This window comes from Centroberyx gerrardi, chromosome 17, assembly GCF_048128805.1.
Source record: "Centroberyx gerrardi isolate f3 chromosome 17, fCenGer3.hap1.cur.20231027, whole genome shotgun sequence".
Taxonomy (NCBI): domain Eukaryota; kingdom Metazoa; phylum Chordata; class Actinopteri; order Beryciformes; family Berycidae; genus Centroberyx; species Centroberyx gerrardi.
Genome location: NC_136013.1, coordinates 11,989,128 through 12,008,256, shown reverse-complemented (window position 1 = coordinate 12,008,256; position 19,129 = coordinate 11,989,128). Strand labels below are relative to the sequence as shown.

Sequence of the window (19,129 nt, the reverse complement as noted above, 5' to 3'; positions counted from 1 at the left end):
ACTTAAGTTCACATGGCAAAATGGAAAATCAAAATTGACAAAGAACAAAAAAACAACGAAAATGGGATTACACAAGTTCTCGCTATTGAATCATCAATTCATAATTCACTTATCTGACCACTGTGATACCCCCTCCCCTCTCTCTCTCTCTCTTTCTCTCTCACATACACACACACTCCCATCATCATCCTCCACCACCTGTCATTTCCATTTGTGCAAACCATATGACCTGGAAATGATCTATCTGGAGTGGTTCCCTGCTTGGGCCGGCAGGAGCCATGGAACCTGCTGCCTGGCAGGAGGATGCGAGGCAAGGAGGAGATGATGCTTGATGGGCATAAGGAGCGAAGAAAAGGGCAAGATGGTACATACTGGAGAGAGAGAGAGAGGGTAGAATAGGGAGTGTGGAGGGAGAGATACTGCCTATACTGCCAAGGTACAGGCAGATGAGCTTAGAAACGAGGCACTAAATCTAGAGGAGAAGATGGGCACGGATGTTATGTCACTGTATTAAATGAAGATTCACACTAAATGGAGAGTGGGAATGATTTTCATCCCTAGCACTATTAAAATGCACAATGGTAAATTGTGCATAAAAGGTATTCTGTGGGTGGGGAAGTTAGTGGTTGGTCAGACGAACAGCCGGTTCCAGCCTTTATTCTGCTAGACACCGAGGCATTAGTGCAGACACACACGCTGCATGCATGCACTGCACACGCACACAGAAGCCTTTTGATGTCGATGAGGTTGGCAAAACCCTGCTGTCTTTTCACTAACGGGTCACTAAGCATGGCAGAACGGTCTCACCTACCCGCTGTACAGCCATTTCAACTCAATAAGCCATACAGTGAGGTCGGAGTAAACAATGACTATGTCTGTGCAGCTGTTGTTGTTTCCTTATCCATCATTCCCAATTATCGCTGCTGTAGGGTGAAAACCTCGTAACTTACTTTTAGTGATTTTCATGTTTTAACTTAAACTGGATTAAAAGCTCCTCTATGGGTTGAGAAAATTCAGCAACCATTGGGTTTATAAAACCTTTTCAAAACCCATTGGATAAACTCAAAAATGAATGGTTGTCAAGCTGAAAACAAGTCTATAAAGTTTTTACCCAGCAACAGCTTTATATTAATGTGATTGATAAAATACTCTAATCCCAAGTAACCAATACAATGGACTACTATAGCCTATTGATAACAAAATAAATTATTAATTGCATGGTACACACAGTAATAAAAGAGCAATTTGCTCTTTTAATATGAAGAATTTCCTCTGATGTGCAACTTCATTTCTAAGCCAGGGATTCAGAACACCAGAAAACCTTGTATAGAAGCCCATTTGAAGCATCTTTCCCTTTGATAAAAAAATAAAATAAAATAAATAAATTGCTGCCTTGTGTGATTTGGAAAATGTAGTTGCCAGTATTGTGATTTAAATGATTTTTTTATTCATTTATTTTTGATTAATTGTGAAGCTGAACTGGTATTATCAGGTGGGTAAGTAACATCATGTTAACGCAGAAGACGTGCTCCTGTTCAGATTATGAGGAAAGAGCTTGTGAAGTGATTCTCTTTGGTCTTAAATGCTTTACTGTTCATAAACCTCTCTGCCACATCTATCCAGCACTGCGTCATGTTGATGTGTTTGCCGATATTCCTCACTAACGACATCTTATGTGAGTGTTCAGCTGGTTACAGACAGGTACACAACTGAACTATACCGTTCAATAAATGCTATATTAGTTTTACAGCCTGTGACTCACTCAGAGCAGGGACGCATCCTCCCACAGGAAGCAATGTACAGCAGCAGTGACCCTTTGTACCGGCTGCAGAACAGAATGTACTGAAAATGCTTTGTGTTTGCATACAAAGACATATGTAAACTATCCCCCTTTAACATCTATAAAAACACTAGTGATTACAAGTAGGTTCCATTATCTTTGACCACAAGCACTGCATTTTATGAGTTCACGACTTAGCCGCGGGGTTGTTTAATGTTGTTAGCAAATAAAAGCCTAATGAACAACAGCAGAGCTCTTATTCTTTCTTTCACAATGAATCTGGCTCTGGGCACAGTATGTGTTTACCTCTCTTCAAATCTTTAAATTAGAGCAAAAAAACCCAGAGGCAAACAACAAACAGGTTGCAGGAGTCACATACTGTACTGTAAAACAGTGTTAACTGCGGTTATCACTTCAACACTCAGCAATTTTCAATGGGGGGCGGAATACCTGACACAGACATTTCTCTCTCCACACACACTTGATTCACGCAGGATTAACCCCCGACCCCTGGCAGACAATTAATTAATGAGCAGATTAAGTCTCTGGATTGGAGACGCCACGGACCGAAATAAACTTGACGACGAGGACGGACGGACGGATGGAGCGGTGCAGAGGCTGGATGGGTCACAGTGTTTGTGTTGTTTAGACTGCATGAGGGGGGAATGGCAGCAAGGTGGAAACTCATCTCTGCTGTTCATCTTTTTTCCACAACAGTTTCCAAGCCATTTGATGCTCCTCTTATGACGGCAAACAAAGCAAATAGAGCTTGGTGTGGTCAGAGGCTGCGTGCCCATCAGAGGGACACGCACAGGTACACATGTACACACGAAAGAAAGGAAGAGAGAGAGAGGATGAATAGAAGAGTGAAAGAGAAGCCCCTCGACTCTTAAGGGTCCTGTATTATTCAGTTTTGATGATTTTGTTTTGAAAAACACTATGGCTCAGGATAACAATAATGTTTTCCAGCAGTGTAGTATGAGGCTATAGGGGTTGTGCAATATTACATTAAATGTGGCTAGAGAGGTTGTGCAATAATTTGTCAGTAATAGGCTCTAGGGGTTGTGTCTTCAGTGCAATAATTGCACAGTATGATGCCATGGGGTTGTGCAATGCGTTCTTTTATTGGTATGTAGGAATATGTACGTTAATATAACGTAATATGTTACATTGTACGTTTTTTTGCATGATTGTATGTATGATGTGAAGTATGCTGTGACCCTGGAACAGCTGCTTCTCCGCCTACTGAGACCCCATGTCAAACACGCACTAGAGCCCCTGTACCAGGAACACATTGGAGTGGACGATGCTGTCCTCCACATGCTCCACCGGGCCTACTCTCACCTGGATGAGCCAGGTGGTTATGTGAGGAATATGTTTTTTGATTTTTCGAGCGCATTTAACACCATCCAACCCCCCATACTTAGAGACAAGCTCAAGGGGATGGGGGTGGATCCCTCCTTTGTTTCCTGGATCGCAGATTACCTGACAGGACGACTACAGTTCGTCAGGCTGGGGAACTGTGTCTCTGGGACGGCGGTGAGCAGCACTGGGGCTCCACAGGGGACTGTTTTGGCTCCCTTCCTGTTCACATTGTACACAGCAGACTTTAAGTACAACTCTGAGTCCTGCCACATCCAGAAATACCCGGATGATACTGCTATTGTGGCGTGTATCAGGAATGGGAAGGAAGGGGAGTACAGGAACCTGACGAAGACCTTCAGCGACTGGAGCGATAAGAACTGCCTCCTACTGAACACCTCCAAGAGCAGGGAGATGGTGGTGGATTTTCGCAGGTCTAAGCCCCCTCTTCAGCCAGTCAACATTCGAGGGGTGGACATTGAGGTGGTGCAGACTTATAAATACTTAGGTGTGCATCTGGACAACAAGCTGGACTGGTCCCTGAACACAGATGCCTTCTACCGAAAGGGGCAAAGCCGGCTCTTTTTCCTAAGGAGGCTTAGGTCCTTTGACGTCTGCAGTAAAATGCTGCACGTTTTATCAGTCGGTGGTGGCAAGTGTCTTCTTTTACGCTGCGGTCTGCTGGGGAGGCAGCATGAAAGACAAGGACACTAGGCGGCTGGACAAGCTGGTGAAAAAGGCTGGCTCAGTGCTTGGCAGGAGGTTGGACTCACTGGGGACTGTGGTGGAAAGATGCACACGGAGTAAGGTGCAGGCCATCCTGGACAATGTCAGTCATCCCCTCCACAACACCCTGGCAGGCCAGAGAAGCAGCTGCAGCGGACGGCTCATCTTGCTGCGCTGCAGGACTGAACGGTTCAGGAGACGGTTCCTTTGTCCCCACAGCCATCAGACTTTACAACACCTCAGTCAGTGGCAGGGGCTCATGACCTTGGCTGCTGGACTACTGTGCAATAATACTACTGGACTCTGTGCAATAATCCTCAAGGACTATGTGGTACTTTTTATTGGCACCTTTTATTCATTTATTTATTTATATGACTCTTTGCTTTTAAGTAATTTTGGTTTTTAACCCTGTGCATGCTGCATTACCTTCTTTTATTGTGTATTGTCTCTAATCCATAGTTATATGTTAATACAGATTGTGTGAGCTACTGGACACCTGAATTTCCCCAAGGGGATGAATAAAGTCTATCTATCTATCTATCTATCTATCTATCTATCTATCTATCTATCTATCTATCTATCTATCTATCTATCTATCTATCTGTGTATGGAACTGATACTTTTATTCAGTGACACAGTAATGGGATATTTGCCATCTTATCTTATCTTTCCATTTCAAATGCTGCAAACTGGCCTGATTGAAAGGATTTTAGCAATAGTTTTAGGAGATCCAGTCAAGACCAAGTCCAGTTGTGATGAATATTAACTAGAACTAGAAAATCTGATCACATTTCACCCATTTTGACCTCCCTTCATCAACCACATCTGACTTTAAGATGCTGCTACTAACTTATAATTCATTACACAGGCTTTCATCATCCGATTTATCTGACCTCATTGCCCCTTATGTTCCTACTTGTGCCCTCCGTTCACAAGACGCTGGTTACCTTGCTCTCCCCAGAATCAAGAAAGAGTGTTTTTTCTGCTGAGCTCCCTATCTCTGGAATCAACTTCCTCTTGCGAATAAGGAAGCTAAGTCTTTGGAAATCCTCAAATCCAAACTCAAAACCTATCTGTTTTCACTGTAATATGATCAAACCTGGCCCTGTCTAGTTCGGGACCGGCACAGTCTGTTCTCCTACTTTAGCTTAGACAGTGTCAATACAGGAATCGGCCTTAGGGAACTGAGTCTAGGTGCCTCTTGGTCTGTAGGCATTATTACACTCACTGCCTGTCTGCTGTCTGTATGAGTGCGTATGTGGCTGATTATGTCTGCTCCAAGTGTGTGGGTTATGCTTATTACAGCTGTGTGTGTGTGTGTGTGTGTGTGTGTGGCTGTCTATTTGTCTTTCCTCTCTTTCAGACACCTGTCGCACGCAGTGATTTTACCTGGATCCCTCTATGACCAACATGCTATTTTGTGTATTGTGCTTTGTTTTGCTTCCTTGAGTTTTATTTTGTTGCATACTCTATTACATGATTTTGTTTTGTGATTGATTGTTGATTAGTTCAATTTAGGCAGGCTCATTCTCTGTGAAGTCCACTGAGACATGCTTGTGATGTGAAGGGCTATAGAAATAAACTTGACTCGACGTGTTGATGGAGTGAGTCCCACTGCCTGTTAAAAAGGATGGAATTTCCAAAATACAATAACTTGAAATTTAACTCCACAACGACTACATTAAATATCTATGATCATATACGTAAATAAATAGAGGAAAAGTTGAATTTCTATAATAGTGCGCCTTTTTGGCTTCTCTCCACCTTTTCTTCACCTCTGTTTTTTTAATCTCTTTCCCTCCTTCCCTGCTCCAGTTCCTAACATACATTTTCCCGATACATTTTTCTCGTCTCCTCTCCTCAGCCCAGTAGCTGTGTGTGTGTACATCTAGGTCATCATGGCCTGGCCTACTTTCAAGCTTCCTGGCTTTATGTAACAGTTCAGAGAATCGTTATATAATCAGGGGAGAAGAGGCCTGCCTGCCCTGTGTGTCTTTGTCATTAAGGGAGAGAGAAAAGAGAGGCAGAGCGATGAAAAACACAGCATGGTTTTTGTACACCCCAGACTGAAGATGGCCTCCGATGAAGACAAAGGTTGGTGGAGTGGAAGGCGGTTAAAGGGTGGAGGGCATGTGGGGGCAGGATTTATAGGAAAAATAAAGTTTGGTTTCACATTGGGGCGTTTTGTTATTTGTTCCCCTCTGTTGTTTAAGAGCTAAGGCCGGGGACTAAGAGTCAGAAGGCCTTGGCAAATTCATGCCAAGCAAGTAAGCCATGGCTAACGTCATCGCTCACAGAGTAAGACGAGAGTCGCTCAGCCTCAACAAAACTGGGGGAAGAGGTTGTGTGTTTATGTGTGTGTCTGCGTACGAGAGTGTGCATGTCTAATTGTCTATGTGGTGTGGAATAAATGAAAATAAACAGCACTAAATAGAGTGGTAATGTTCATCAAACTGTATTTGAAAATGAGTAAAATTGTTTTGGAGGGTGAGGATTTGTCAATTTAAGGGGGAAAAAAAAATAGAAGCTGCTGGAGTAGACAGATCTGCTTCAAAATACGATTAAACTGAAGACAAAAAAGTGATTTGCATTCAACAATGACAGGCTGAACTTGTCCCGGTACTCCCTGCCACATGTCTAGTTCAGATAGCAACAATAAGTGACAAGATTTGTGAAATATGCAGAGAACAAAGCAGGCTTGTTCATTTAATCTAAAGACATCTAGAATGAGTGTTTGCTGTTCATTATATGCTACAGTACTATGGGATAGCATACATCAAATAAAGCTAACATGCCTTTGTTGGCTTCATCTGTGGGAACCATGGAAACTGAACTGAAATACCATTATGGAAACAAATAGTCTGGATAATGGAACCTGCCTAGTGTTGATCACACACAATCAGACATATGTACAGCACTTGCAAGGAACAAGTGGGGGGGTGCTTTATGATTCAAGTTTAGGTATTAATTATGTATAATTATGCTTTATATACTGTATATACACTTTATCCTCTTTTTGAATTTGTAGAGTAAATGCAAACTGCTGATTTACTAACGTCTTAGTTGGTTAGGGTTAGGGTTAGGGCGTCCCGAGGCTTTTTTAGATTTGTAGATTTCCCAGCAGATCTTTCCACATATTTTGGTAGAATATTCTTAGAAGCTGAAACACTCTTTGTTGATAAATTCAATGAAAAGCATGACGTCTCACTTCAAAAGGCTTTCCCAGCTCTCACAGACTCTGCTGTTCTCACTCCACACGTATCAGCAGCCAACACTTCTTCTCGGCGCCTGCTAAAGTCAAGTAAACAGGAATCAGACGTTTTATCTGAGGGCCCGATCAATCGAATTACTTTCTCGAACGATGGGTTTCATGTGACTCATTATCTGAACCCAACCCAGAGAGCAGTTCTACAATAGTCGCCCTTACACTGCAGATAAATTCATTGATTCTCTCCCCAACTCCTCTGAGTGTTTTGATGGTGTAGAGGAACTCAAATTCTATTGTTTAGGAAACCCTTGACTACAAAATACCCTTCTATTAGGAGAAGGATGGACACACCTTAAATTGAAGACCTCCAAACGGACTATTTTTTACATTTGACACAAATTTTACAAGCACACACACATGAAAAACCGACGCAAACACACACAAGAAACATTTATTCATGCATACCTTATAATCACTCATTCCTGCATAACCTTGCCTATTTTCTTGTGCATACTTGACATATTTAAACTAATCATTCACTTTTGGTCACCTGTTCGTTTGCAAATTACTTCTACTTTGTATGATCAAATGTTTGAATATGAATTCTGCTCCATTTGCTGGTTATTCTATGAATTTAATATATCCATGGAGGTGCGTGAGACATTAGCTGCCATCTGGCCCATTGAGCCTGTTGTGTTTTTACAGGTGGACTAGTTCTCTTCTTTCCTAGCATGGTCACAATGACCCAAGGCAAAAAAAAAAAAAACGAAAAAGAAAAAGAAAAACGAACCCTCTGGCTTGTTCAGCCAATAGCCAGTTTCACCATAATCTTTGACCCAATAACCAGGATTTGCGCAATTGTGGAGCCCTTATCCATGGCACAATCATATTTAATAGCAGGTGGTGAGATTAAGGCAGAATTACCTGGAACTGGAACATCCTTTGAAAACCACACTGATCTTCCAGTGCTAGGTGAGCTGAACTGGATATTTAGAAGTGATAGCGTCTGATGTTTTAGTGATGGAAGAGAGTCACGTGGCTAAATTTCCCTTCTGATCTTGCTTATCAAGTTTAGAATGCATTAATACACGTCAGACATCGTAACAACACTGCAGTTTAACAGTCTTTATCAAAACCTAGAGTTTCCTATTGAAATTCAATTTCAGCCAGAGAGACTGCGTAGATGCAGTAAACCAACCTCTGTTCCAACAGGCGGTAGAGATCTGATGGCCTGGTTGATACAACCGATCTATTCAAGCTGCCAGAAAAACAAGATCACTATCAACCACCAGCTAAGACCACAAAACACCAAACACTAGGTCAGCAGAGAGCAAAAACAGGTGCATTGTGCTAACCCTAACCCGTATGTCAATAAAAGTACAATCTCAACCGTTAATGTAGATACACTTGCATTCAACCTGGTCATGAATCAAACAAATGCAAGAGCATAAACATTTTCAATGTTGAGAGGCCAATGTGTTCAGTTGAGGTTTCTTAGTGCTGTGTGAAAATGGAGACTGGTATGTTTGATGTGTTTTGTTAAGTCCCAGTTGAAAAGAGAAACAGACAGTCGGATATAAATCGATTATTATTACCAAAACCATAATTACGCCATGGAGCCTGCTTATCATGCCACTTATCTGCCTTCCAGTTCAAATTAATAGATGTAGCAAATCACTGTGACACAAATCACCGCCGTACGTTCGCATGCAACTCAGCTGACTCCTTTCAGCCTGTTTTCTGGTCAGTTGTGTGTCTGTCTCTTTTCCCCTCTCCTAAATGTAGCCTACTTTTTCATCTGTTATGGAACAGATTCACCGTTTATGCAATATCCAAACTTTCACATGGCCTCAACCACTTTTTAAGAAGTTTGTAGCCATTTTGTGTGACCTTTTGTCCAACATTAGGGAACTTTGATTAATTGATGAATACTTTGAATAAATGTCTACACGGTTACCTGATTGACTAAACTGTGCAGTTACTTGTCTTCATGCTAAATGGTAGATTGGCTAGTAGCTTGACAATAAAATCACTAAATCTTCCATTCATTCACTGATCAACAAAAGATGTAAGATGCTCATTCATTATCTGGTTGTCTTCAGTAACGTAGTGGTGTCTGTTTTGATTTTCCAAGACCCAAGGCCAAGCAGAATTTTATATTGCTGATATGTATCACTGCTCATTTTTGGTGGGGGCGCACACATTCCCTAGACACTGAGGTGGGTATACAGCCTACACATGCCACTTCACCAGTGACTGTCCTGTTCTCACCTTGTCTTCCTCCCTCATGCGGTCGATGAGCTCCATCACCTTGACGAAGTGCTGGCAGCGGGGGGAATGGTCCACAGCATGGGTCGGCAGCGCTCTGTTCTGCCAGTGTCTCCATTCCCACAGAGACAGCTCTCTGGAGGCTGGGCCACTTGTGGAAACTTCCTCCTTTGGGTCAAATAACATTAAATGATGTAAGGTACAAACAACATCACATTAAAGAAAGGAACAAAAGAAAGAAAGGAAGGAAGATAACAGAGTTCTTGCATATATCCAATTTTTTTTCCAGACCTAATTTTTCAGTCTTTGCAAAGACTTGTTTTCTCATCTAAGGCTACGGTAAACATACCAGTTTTTGTATATTGAAGACCAGAAGTATTTTTTTAAGTAAAGGTTCTTAGAGAAAACCTCGAAGTCGAGTTCATGTGTATGGACGTGTATGCTAGCCTGAAAATGGGCTCCGACAATGCTTCTTCCTCGCTTCCAGTCAAACCTTAAATATACGCCCGAGCAAAGCATCAAAGTGGACAATATCAGTTGACCAATCATTACTTTTTAATCACAAAATGTACAAATGGGTTGTCTTGCTAATATATAGTATATAACATAGATAACATTTTCTCTGAATTTCCATACACATTCAGGAAATTATGAAAATAATTTTCCATACTTTTCCATACTTTACAGACCTGTGCAAGAGAAGACAGGAAGGAAGGAAGGAAGGAAGGATGGGAGCAATAAAGATAAAACACACAAAAAGACAATATAGATAAGGAGAAATAAATAGAGAAAGAGAGAAATGGGGAAATAAAGAAGAAAGAAAGAAAGAAAGAAAGAAAGAAAAAGAAAGAAAGAAAGAAAGGAGAGTTTACCTGAGGTGGCAGGTCACTGGGCAGGGACAGGAAGTGTGATTGTCTCAGGGTCGGCTGAGCCTGATCCTCCTCCAGCCTCATGGTGGACGCCCACAGAGAAAACTCTGTGGGGCTCAGGAACCCATCTGACTTCACACTGCCCTGCCGGACTACCACAACACACACACACACACACACACACACACACACACACACACACACAGAGACACATGTTCACATTATCCCTCCTCTACAGAATAACCAAAAGCTCCCCTGCCTAACCACTCACCCAGGTTTTGCGGGTGGATGAGCGAGCCTCGTCCCTCAGCGTGGGACCGTCTGCCCCGGACGGACCGCCTGCCGCTCTCCCGGTGGTCAAACTGCCCGCAGGTAATGTGCATCTTATGCAGGCTGGGGTTCAGCCCCTCGGGCAGCATGCGGGGACTGCTGGGGTACATGTGGAAGCTGTTCTTGTTGCCGATGATGGACTTGTACACACTGCGCTTGTTGCTCTGGCTCTGGTTGTAGGTCTGAGAAAAAACAAAAGATAAAAGCATGGTGTATGAAGTTTTATTGAAGTGGTTGACGTGTTTGTTTGGGGATTAATTACTGGTTTGGGGATTAATTTCTAGTTGCGTTTGTAGCTGTGCGTCCCCGACAAACTCTCACCCTCTCCTCGCGTCCCTCAGCCAGGATGACAACGATGCGTCCCTGCCTCTTGCGTCCGGTGCGGCCCATTCGCTGCACCAGGCGGATGGGGCTCTTCTGTGCGTCGAAGCAAACGATGAGGTCCACCTCCCCGATATCCAGCCCCTCCTCCCCCACACAGGTCGACACCAGGGTGTTGAAGCCTCCCTGGCGGAACCGATGCACCACCTGGAGAAGAAGTGAACAGTTAAAAACAACTTTAAATACAACTTCTAGACGTCTGTCCATCTCATGCTGTTATCCTGAGCCCTTATCAGCTATTCACTCAACATAAAGATATCTGGAAGGGAAGAGTTCGACAAACATGTCAACTCAGTCAATGTCTGAAGTGGTAGGTGTAAAATATATAGATTATTACATATATTAATACTTTATTGGAAGAATCAGTGTTTATGTATCAAGCAAAAATGCCTCTCATATAACAGATTAAAGATCTGGTCTATTTCTAGCATATGACATGCCTACAGCGACCCAAAGGAGATAGACCAGGGCAAAATGTGGAGTTATACACTAGTAGCATCCCTGTATTATTCATTAAGAAGGAACAGTACAGACTATCTGCAGAGACAAACAGCAACACTAAGCAACCAGCAGTGAAATCAATGCAAACACAGTTACAGTTGGAGAGTTCATTTTGTGTAGCTTCCTCCAAAACAACCAAATTTCTTAGAAGAAAATAGACAGGCTATTCGCCACAGTAAGTGTGTAACTACTTTGAATTATTGGAGGTTTGAAAATGTTGTGTGTTTTACAAAATACACTTAAGATACTGCTCTTGTATGAGATGAGACCACCCAACTTGAAAACGGACTTGATCTCCAATAAGGAGAAGCAAAGAAAAGGTGTGATTCAAATATTAATTCCTAGATGACGGGTGGATAATTGTTTTCCAAAAAGACAGGGTAGCAAACAATCGTATTCCTTTGAATCGCTACATAAATACATAGGAATAGTGAGATACATAGGGATAGTGAGAATTAATTTCCTTTGAATACATCAAGCTCCATAGAGAGAATTGTATTTTCATTTCTCTTCTATTTCTCCTGACAACAGCGTGCTACTGGGCATCCTGCCACTGCCCGACATATGGCTGAGCAAGCTGTGCAGGCTATCTAGCTATGTAAACAGTCTGAATCCTAGGACTCAGGGAAAAAGCTGTATAATGGAAATGCTGCTTTACATGCACTGAAGAGACAACAAACCATACACACTACTATGGAGAACATGTAGCCTTTTTGCCTTTCCCTGGTACACATAATCAGACAGACATTCTCTCATATTTGCTTTCTTCAGCTCAGTTTTCTGGGCTTTTGAGCCTTTTTAGTGAACTTAGGTGACTTAAATTGCAGAATTTATGTTTCATTCATGAGTCACTGCTAGTTTTTGCACTTTTCCACCTACTGAGCTTGAATACAGACTTATTTCTGTAAGTTGTTCTTGATAAGAGCATCCACAAAATTCAAAATAACAAAATACAAATATCAAATTCAACATTAACATCACATTATGTTTTTATATATCTTTAATTATATGTAACACCACACCCTACTGTAAAGCTGTCTTTGATAAATTGAGGCATAGAGTCTCTACCTCCAGCTGTTCCTTCTGGGTGAACCCTTTAACCCCCTTCCCCGCTGAGGCTTGGCCCATGAAGGTCATGACCCTGATCAGCGGTGTATGGCGGTTCAACATGGCCGCAATCTCCTGTACGCTCTCACGGAACGATGAAAAGATCATCACGCGCGTGCTGACTTCCTGCGGTCTGCTGACGGCGGCAGGCCCCGACCCTGGAAACCAACGGGACAGAAGAGAGAGAGAGAGATTGGTTGAAATAATTATGAGAAAATTCCTTGAGCAATTGAACAAGCCCTGATCAAAATGAATCTTTGTCTCAAGTATTAGCTACTGACGTAGGTTGAAACATGCCTGCAACAAATGGTGTGGTTTGGATCCTTTCATCTCGTCTTTGAGATAGTTATTATTATAGTAGTATTATAGTATTATGATAGTTATTAGTTACTATTTTCGCCTATTCTGGTGGATGATTTGCCTCTGGTGTAGTGCTTGCATGTTGTGGCACTATGGATTTACCAGCAAATTTAGAGATGAATGCAACAGGATAAAGCTCCAATGTTGCATCTTTGATGTCAAGAAAATAATTGTAAAGCATTCCAAGCATTACTCCGAAGTGTACTGTTCAGCTGGTACATTTCTAGCACAAACCCCAGGGAGCTGTTCCAGGGAACCACTCTGAATTTGTGAAAACACCCTTAGACACAATCTTTGTCTGGATAAGTGGCTCCAAAATCTGTACAGCAAACTATTACACTGAATCAGCTAACAGAAAAACAATACTTCAACTCTTTCACAGTTCCAGTGTGTCATTCATACAATGGCGGTAACTCAGAATAAGCACTCTAAGTGGATGAGTCACAACAAAGAACTGCTATAATAAGCAACTCACCACTGTCGAGTGCTGAGCTCTCAGCCCACGATCGAAAGTGCTGCAGCACCACCTCCTCCAGCTTCTGCAGTTTGGGGTGACTGTAAATGAAAGGCTCATCTGGACCTGGAAGTATTAATGGTACAGGATGTTGATGTGAATAGGTTCACAGCGATGTTTTAAAGCAGTAGCACCTGTAGTAAATAGAAGGCATTTGCTTCTGAGGTGGAGAAGGGAGGAACCCAGATGGCTCTGCAAACCAGATTATGAACCATTCCATCAAAATGCCTCCCCCAGCTGTATAAAATGCATTCAGGCCATAGATAGAGGGTAGATATCATACTGATATGCTATGAATGAGTGCTCCCGTACCAGCAGATGGCTTCACAAACACTGCTTCCATCTCCTGGTAAAGGTCCATGAAGGTGGGAGTCCTCTGCAGCTCATTCCTTGCCCTGGACATCTCTGAACACAAACACAGAACCATATCAAACTCGTATCAAACAGCTGTTTATAAATGTATTCACAGTATATTATTGAGGAAGTGTACACCCAGGGGAAACTGAGAAAGGCAGAGAGTTAGTGGGAACCGGTAGAGATCAGGTCAGACATGTAAAGATCCCGCACACATGTAAGGAAAAGATACTTCCTATAGCCCAGCCAGTCACGTGGGTAAAGATGATGGATGTTCTGCGTTTAAGTGTGATTTATGCACTAAAAGCCTGGAGGTGAGGGAGCGCACCTCTGGATCCGTCCATGATGCCCTGGATGTAGAAGAAGAGCGATCGGAGCCCCATCTGCAGCAGCAGTTCGTAGCCATGGTACAGACTGATGCAAATGGCAAAGTCGCCCTCCAACATGCCCTGCTGTGGACCCTGTGGACAGCAGGAGGGAGACGGACGCGAGTCACTACAGTGTCTCACAAGACCTGGAAATGTGGCAAGAGGGACTAGAGCCAGGCAAATATTACTGGGACCAAATCTCATGTGTGTTGACTGTACCAACTCTATTCAAATGACAGACAGATACACAAATTCGTTGTACAGAAACAACTTGATGACTATTAATGATTCTGACACACACTCAATAAAAATGAAATTGATTATATACATATGTGCATGTGTAAACAGGCAGTTACAACATGATGATAAACATATCATGTCATATTATCATGACATCACACAGTATTCTCTATGAATGTTGGCACCATTGGTAATAATTTTATAAAAACGACTTCAAGTAAATAAACTACACAAATTATGAGCTTTATGTTTAATTAATAATTGTTCAAATTATAACTTTTACCCTGCTTTTACCCACTGTGCCTAAAAATGCATATGAGTACTTGAATGTGGTTCTCATTTGCAGTTTCCCCCTAGAGGTCAAAAGAAGAATAACCACAAGAAATCTTTCCCTGAAATGTAGCACATGAGTTTAAATTGTAGCTCCAGCTAACATGCTCTCTCAAAGTCCAAATACTTTGATACTTCATTAGCCAACCATGTTATCTGTAATATACCAGAGAAAATAACAGCTAACCCTGGTCATACCAGAAAAATACTTCAAGATTCATTCAACTGCAAGACAATGCTGTTAAGGCTTTAAAGAACATTCTAAAAAAAAATTAACTATGATTCTAGTGATCTAGATGGGTCATATTTGAAAAAGCTACACACAATCTATCTGAAACTTACTGATTGTGACAGCTTTTTAAAATAAAGATGATCACACATTAAAAACATACTAGTTCATTTCCTCCTTCGAGTAGAAGAGAATTTGACATTTTTTTAACACAGGATAAAGCTCATTGCTTGTGTTATTTATTTTCTACAGCCTTTTTGGCGTATCTTTATCAGGGGTGCCAATAATTCTGGAGGGCTGTGCATAAAGAGAATATAGTAAACTGTGTGTGTGTAGAGTGTAGAGTCTGTGCCTTGAGGTGTGGCGGCGGGTTCTTGCGGAACTGTTCCCTGGCCAGGATGATCTGGTATTTGGTGAGGGTCCGCAGGTCTTTGTGGCCCATCACCCGGTTCTGGACAAGACGAGACATAAACTTCTCCAGCACCTGGCAGGGAAAGTAACACACAAACAGCTTAGAGACCGCTGACATACAAACCGTTATCAACAAGAGACCATCACCTGTGTTAAGGGGTCATGCAGCAAACTCACCAGCATCCTAGGTCCTAGGTACTATTACTGCAGATAAATAGACTGGCACAGATTGAAGGACAGTCTTACTTCAACTGCAGACAAAATAAAACCAAAAATATGATGGATTTTTTTATTCTTCCTGTCCTCATTTCCTTGTAATAATGGGAAGGGAGTTGGAGGCAGTCTGTCAGACAGACAAATGTACCATTAATATCTATTCATCCTCACAACCGCAGACAATGTGAGGCTGGATCAACACAATTTCAATTTCCTTTATATGGAACTGCTGCTCTAGAAACAGAAAAGAATAAGGGGCTGCTGTGAAAGGATGACCGGGCTGTGTTTGTACAGACATCAGTGAAAAGATGAGATTTTTAACAATTGACATATAATTGAAGCAAATTTGTTTTTCTGTAATTTGCAAATGGTGGGCAACCCAGCTAAATCAAGTACGATGTGCAAAGTAGGCCATATACTGTATTTGATGTTCTTCAGATTAGTTAGAATTAGGGCTGTCAATCGATTAAAATATTTAATTGCGATTAATCGCATGATTGTCCATAGTTAATCGCAAATGAATCGCACATTTTTTATCTGTTCAAAATGTACCGTAAAGGGCCATTTTTCAAGTTTTTAATACTCTTATCAACATGGGAGTGGACAAAATATGCTTGCTTTATGCAAATGTATGTATATTTATTATTGGAAATCAATTAACAACACAAAACAAATATTGTCCAGGAACCCTCACAGGTACTGCATTTAGCATAAAAAATATACTCAAATCATAACATGGCAAACTCAAGCCTGCTAAATTTGACATTACTTAGTAACTAGTGCAGTGCCCGTTCGCCCCGCTGCTGCACAGAGCGCTGTTCGCTTGTTTATTCAAAGTTTATTAATATTGAACGCGTCGTGTGTCCAAATTGCACCAAATCCGACACTGCACGTCCTTGGGTCCCCAGCAATACACCCGCCAAGTGTGAAGTAGATCGGACGAACGGTTCTCAAGATATGCGACGGACACACACACACACACACACACACACAGACAGAGATTCCTTGCTTTATAGTTAGATATGACTAAGTAAGTATCTCACACAATGTAGTGTGTCCAACCTTTTTTTAAGCATTAACACAAAACAATGGACTGAAACAATCCAGGGACCCACACAGGTCAAGCATTTACCAATATGCTCAAATCACAACTCATGGCAAACTCAAGCCCAAGAAACGATGCATCTCAAAAAACAGACTCATTGTACAACAGGTACATTGGTCAGCTAAATTTACTTCAGTATTGATCAAAGATCACTCGCACTTCTAAAGCAAATCACAATGTAATTGTGTCCAACCTCAAATGGGGAAAAATAAAGGCTCACAAAAACATCCCCTTGTGCTATTTGGGATCAAAACAGAATAATACAGAATAAAACAAACAATAAATAAAGTGAGCAGGAAACAGTGGAAAGGGAGTATAAGAAAGAAAATTACAGAAATAGGACTCTTGGATACTGCAGTTAGGCTATACTTCCATTTCTTTGGATACAGCAGTTAGGCTATACTTCCATTTCTTTGGATACAGCAGTTAGGCTATACTTCCATTCTTTGGATACAGCAGTTAGGCTATACTTCTATTTCTTTGGATACAGCAGTTAGGCTATACTTCTATTTCTTTGCACCGCTTAAACAGACATGCCTGTTTACATTGTCGGATGACAGGGCAGCTCGCTTCTTCTGCACAATATGCCCAGACAGTGAAAATAACCTCTCAGCTCTCACATGGTACTGATGTGGCAGGTGTTGCCAAGTACTTGCGTGCAAGGCAGGCCAGCTTGCTGTGTGCCCCTTCATGTTTGGACCACCACTGCTGGGGACAGTCCTCCATGCCAATAGCGGGCTCTGCCCTGTAGCGCGCCACACATTTCTCAATGGAGTCCTCCTCATCATCAGAGTCAGACTCTAGGGCAACCATGAGAGCTGCTCTTTTCTTCCTTCAGACGTCGCTGATTGCTCCGGCTGTGCAGGCCTCTCCTCCCTGAGCAAGGTACTGATTGAACCCCACACCTCAGCCCTCTCAGGTCTGCACAGACACTTGAGGTCCTTAAACCTAGGATCAAGTGCTGTCGCAATCCTCAGCCACATGAAGTTTGTTTTTTCCTTGTGTTTCTCCATGTCTGTTGTGAAGGTCTGCTTGAATTTTACCATGTAGGCTGAGTCATCCTCACAGATCTCCATCACTCGCGATATATGGCACAAAGCAGGCAGCACCACTGAGCATGAAACAAACCTTTCTCCTCCGAGAAGTTCAGTTATGTACCTGCAATAATAGAGAAAAGCACTCCAGTTAGGAACTTGTTACATTCACTCATACAAGGGCTGAGTGGCATTGAACATCAGCAAGATGAACACGATTGAAAATAGTCCCTCAACTACAATATAATCCTGCCTTTAGACCTAGAAATCACAAACTACTAGGCGGCGGGTGGGTGTTTCATTTGGGGAAGCTAATTTTAAACACGTGATGATTGAGAGAAAACTATCCATATGCCTATAGAGTAGCCTATTTGCATCAACACATATATATGAGAAGCGCAGAGTAGCGTGGAGAGGGTAGTCAATTTTGCAGGTTAGTCTATTTACTAGCCTACTAACCACTAAGAATGGGCATATTTAGTTTTTCACACACACACACACACACACACACACACACACTTCTGACAAAGACCCACTTTGATTAAGAAACACACGTTGGCTATCAATGAGAGTATCAATAAATTACCTCCAGCACTGTCTCCAACTGCAGTTTCTCCAGCTCAGCTGTTGTTGGTTGCATGTAGGGCCAGTGCAGCTCTCAGTGGTTGTTGGTTTCTCTGCACGCGCTTCATCATCTGCAGGGTAGAGTTCCATCTCGTTGACACGTCCTGTGTGAGTGACTCTGTCTTTTGACCATTTGCAATTTGCTGTTGTTCGAGCTCCGCGGCGTTTGGTGGACTATGTTTGAAATGCCCCACTACTTTTGCGGTGCCAAACGAACTGTTCTGCAGAGACACTGTGGTGGAGCGTTGGCGGCTGTGCGCTGCGCAAGGCAAATGCTCAAACGGGAGTTGTCTGGCCGCTGCTGTCATGTTGCGAGCACTATCGGTGCTGACTTTATGTTCAATGTTCCACTGTTTTGCTACTTTCATAAAGTGTTCGGCGCACGCTTCAGCAAAACGCCTCTCCTCTGTCTTCATAACAGTCAATGCATGCGACCGAAGTTCCCACTGCTTGTCAAAATAATGTCCCAACTCTCGAAGGTAATTCATAAGTGCAGTCGTTGGATGCGATCCGAATTATTTCACGCAGGCCCTCGTCCTCCACAATGTTAATTGGCCTGCAAGCTGTAGCCACCCATTTAGCTATTGCTGTTGAAAGCTTGCTGCTTGTAGGTTTGTCCACGGGTTTCCCTCGCACACTATCAAGCGTGGTCTGCCGCAAGCGAGGTGTTTCGGGGCTAACGGGGCTGTCTGCTTAGCTGTGTGCTTGGCTAGCAAATGGTATTTAAGACTAGATGTACTCCGGTGGTAACTCAATTCACATCGACAGTAACTGCAAATAACTTTGGTCTTGTCGACAGACCCATCTGGCAG

At 42.4% G+C, this 19,129-nt stretch overlaps 1 protein-coding gene and 1 pseudogene across 1 annotated transcript in view; both read right to left on the bottom strand.

Annotated features, from left to right (window-relative positions):
- Positions 1-19,129, bottom strand: part of fancm (FA complementation group M) — a 54,005-nt gene that overhangs the window by 8,131 nt on the left and 26,745 nt on the right. The window contains exons 5-13 of the mRNA XM_071896876.2: positions 15,280-15,411; positions 14,089-14,221; positions 13,719-13,811; positions 13,368-13,472; positions 12,494-12,654; positions 10,865-11,071; positions 10,485-10,725; positions 10,217-10,365; positions 9,348-9,512 (exon numbers count right to left, since the gene is read on the bottom strand). Of these exons, the coding sequence (XP_071752977.2) occupies positions 9,348-9,512; positions 10,217-10,365; positions 10,485-10,725; positions 10,865-11,071; positions 12,494-12,654; positions 13,368-13,472; positions 13,719-13,811; positions 14,089-14,221; positions 15,280-15,411 (1,386 nt within the window). The remainder of the gene's footprint in view (positions 1-9,347; positions 9,513-10,216; positions 10,366-10,484; positions 10,726-10,864; positions 11,072-12,493; positions 12,655-13,367; positions 13,473-13,718; positions 13,812-14,088; positions 14,222-15,279; positions 15,412-19,129) is intronic.
- On the bottom strand, positions 17,166-18,407 carry LOC139909650 (E3 SUMO-protein ligase ZBED1-like; annotated as a pseudogene).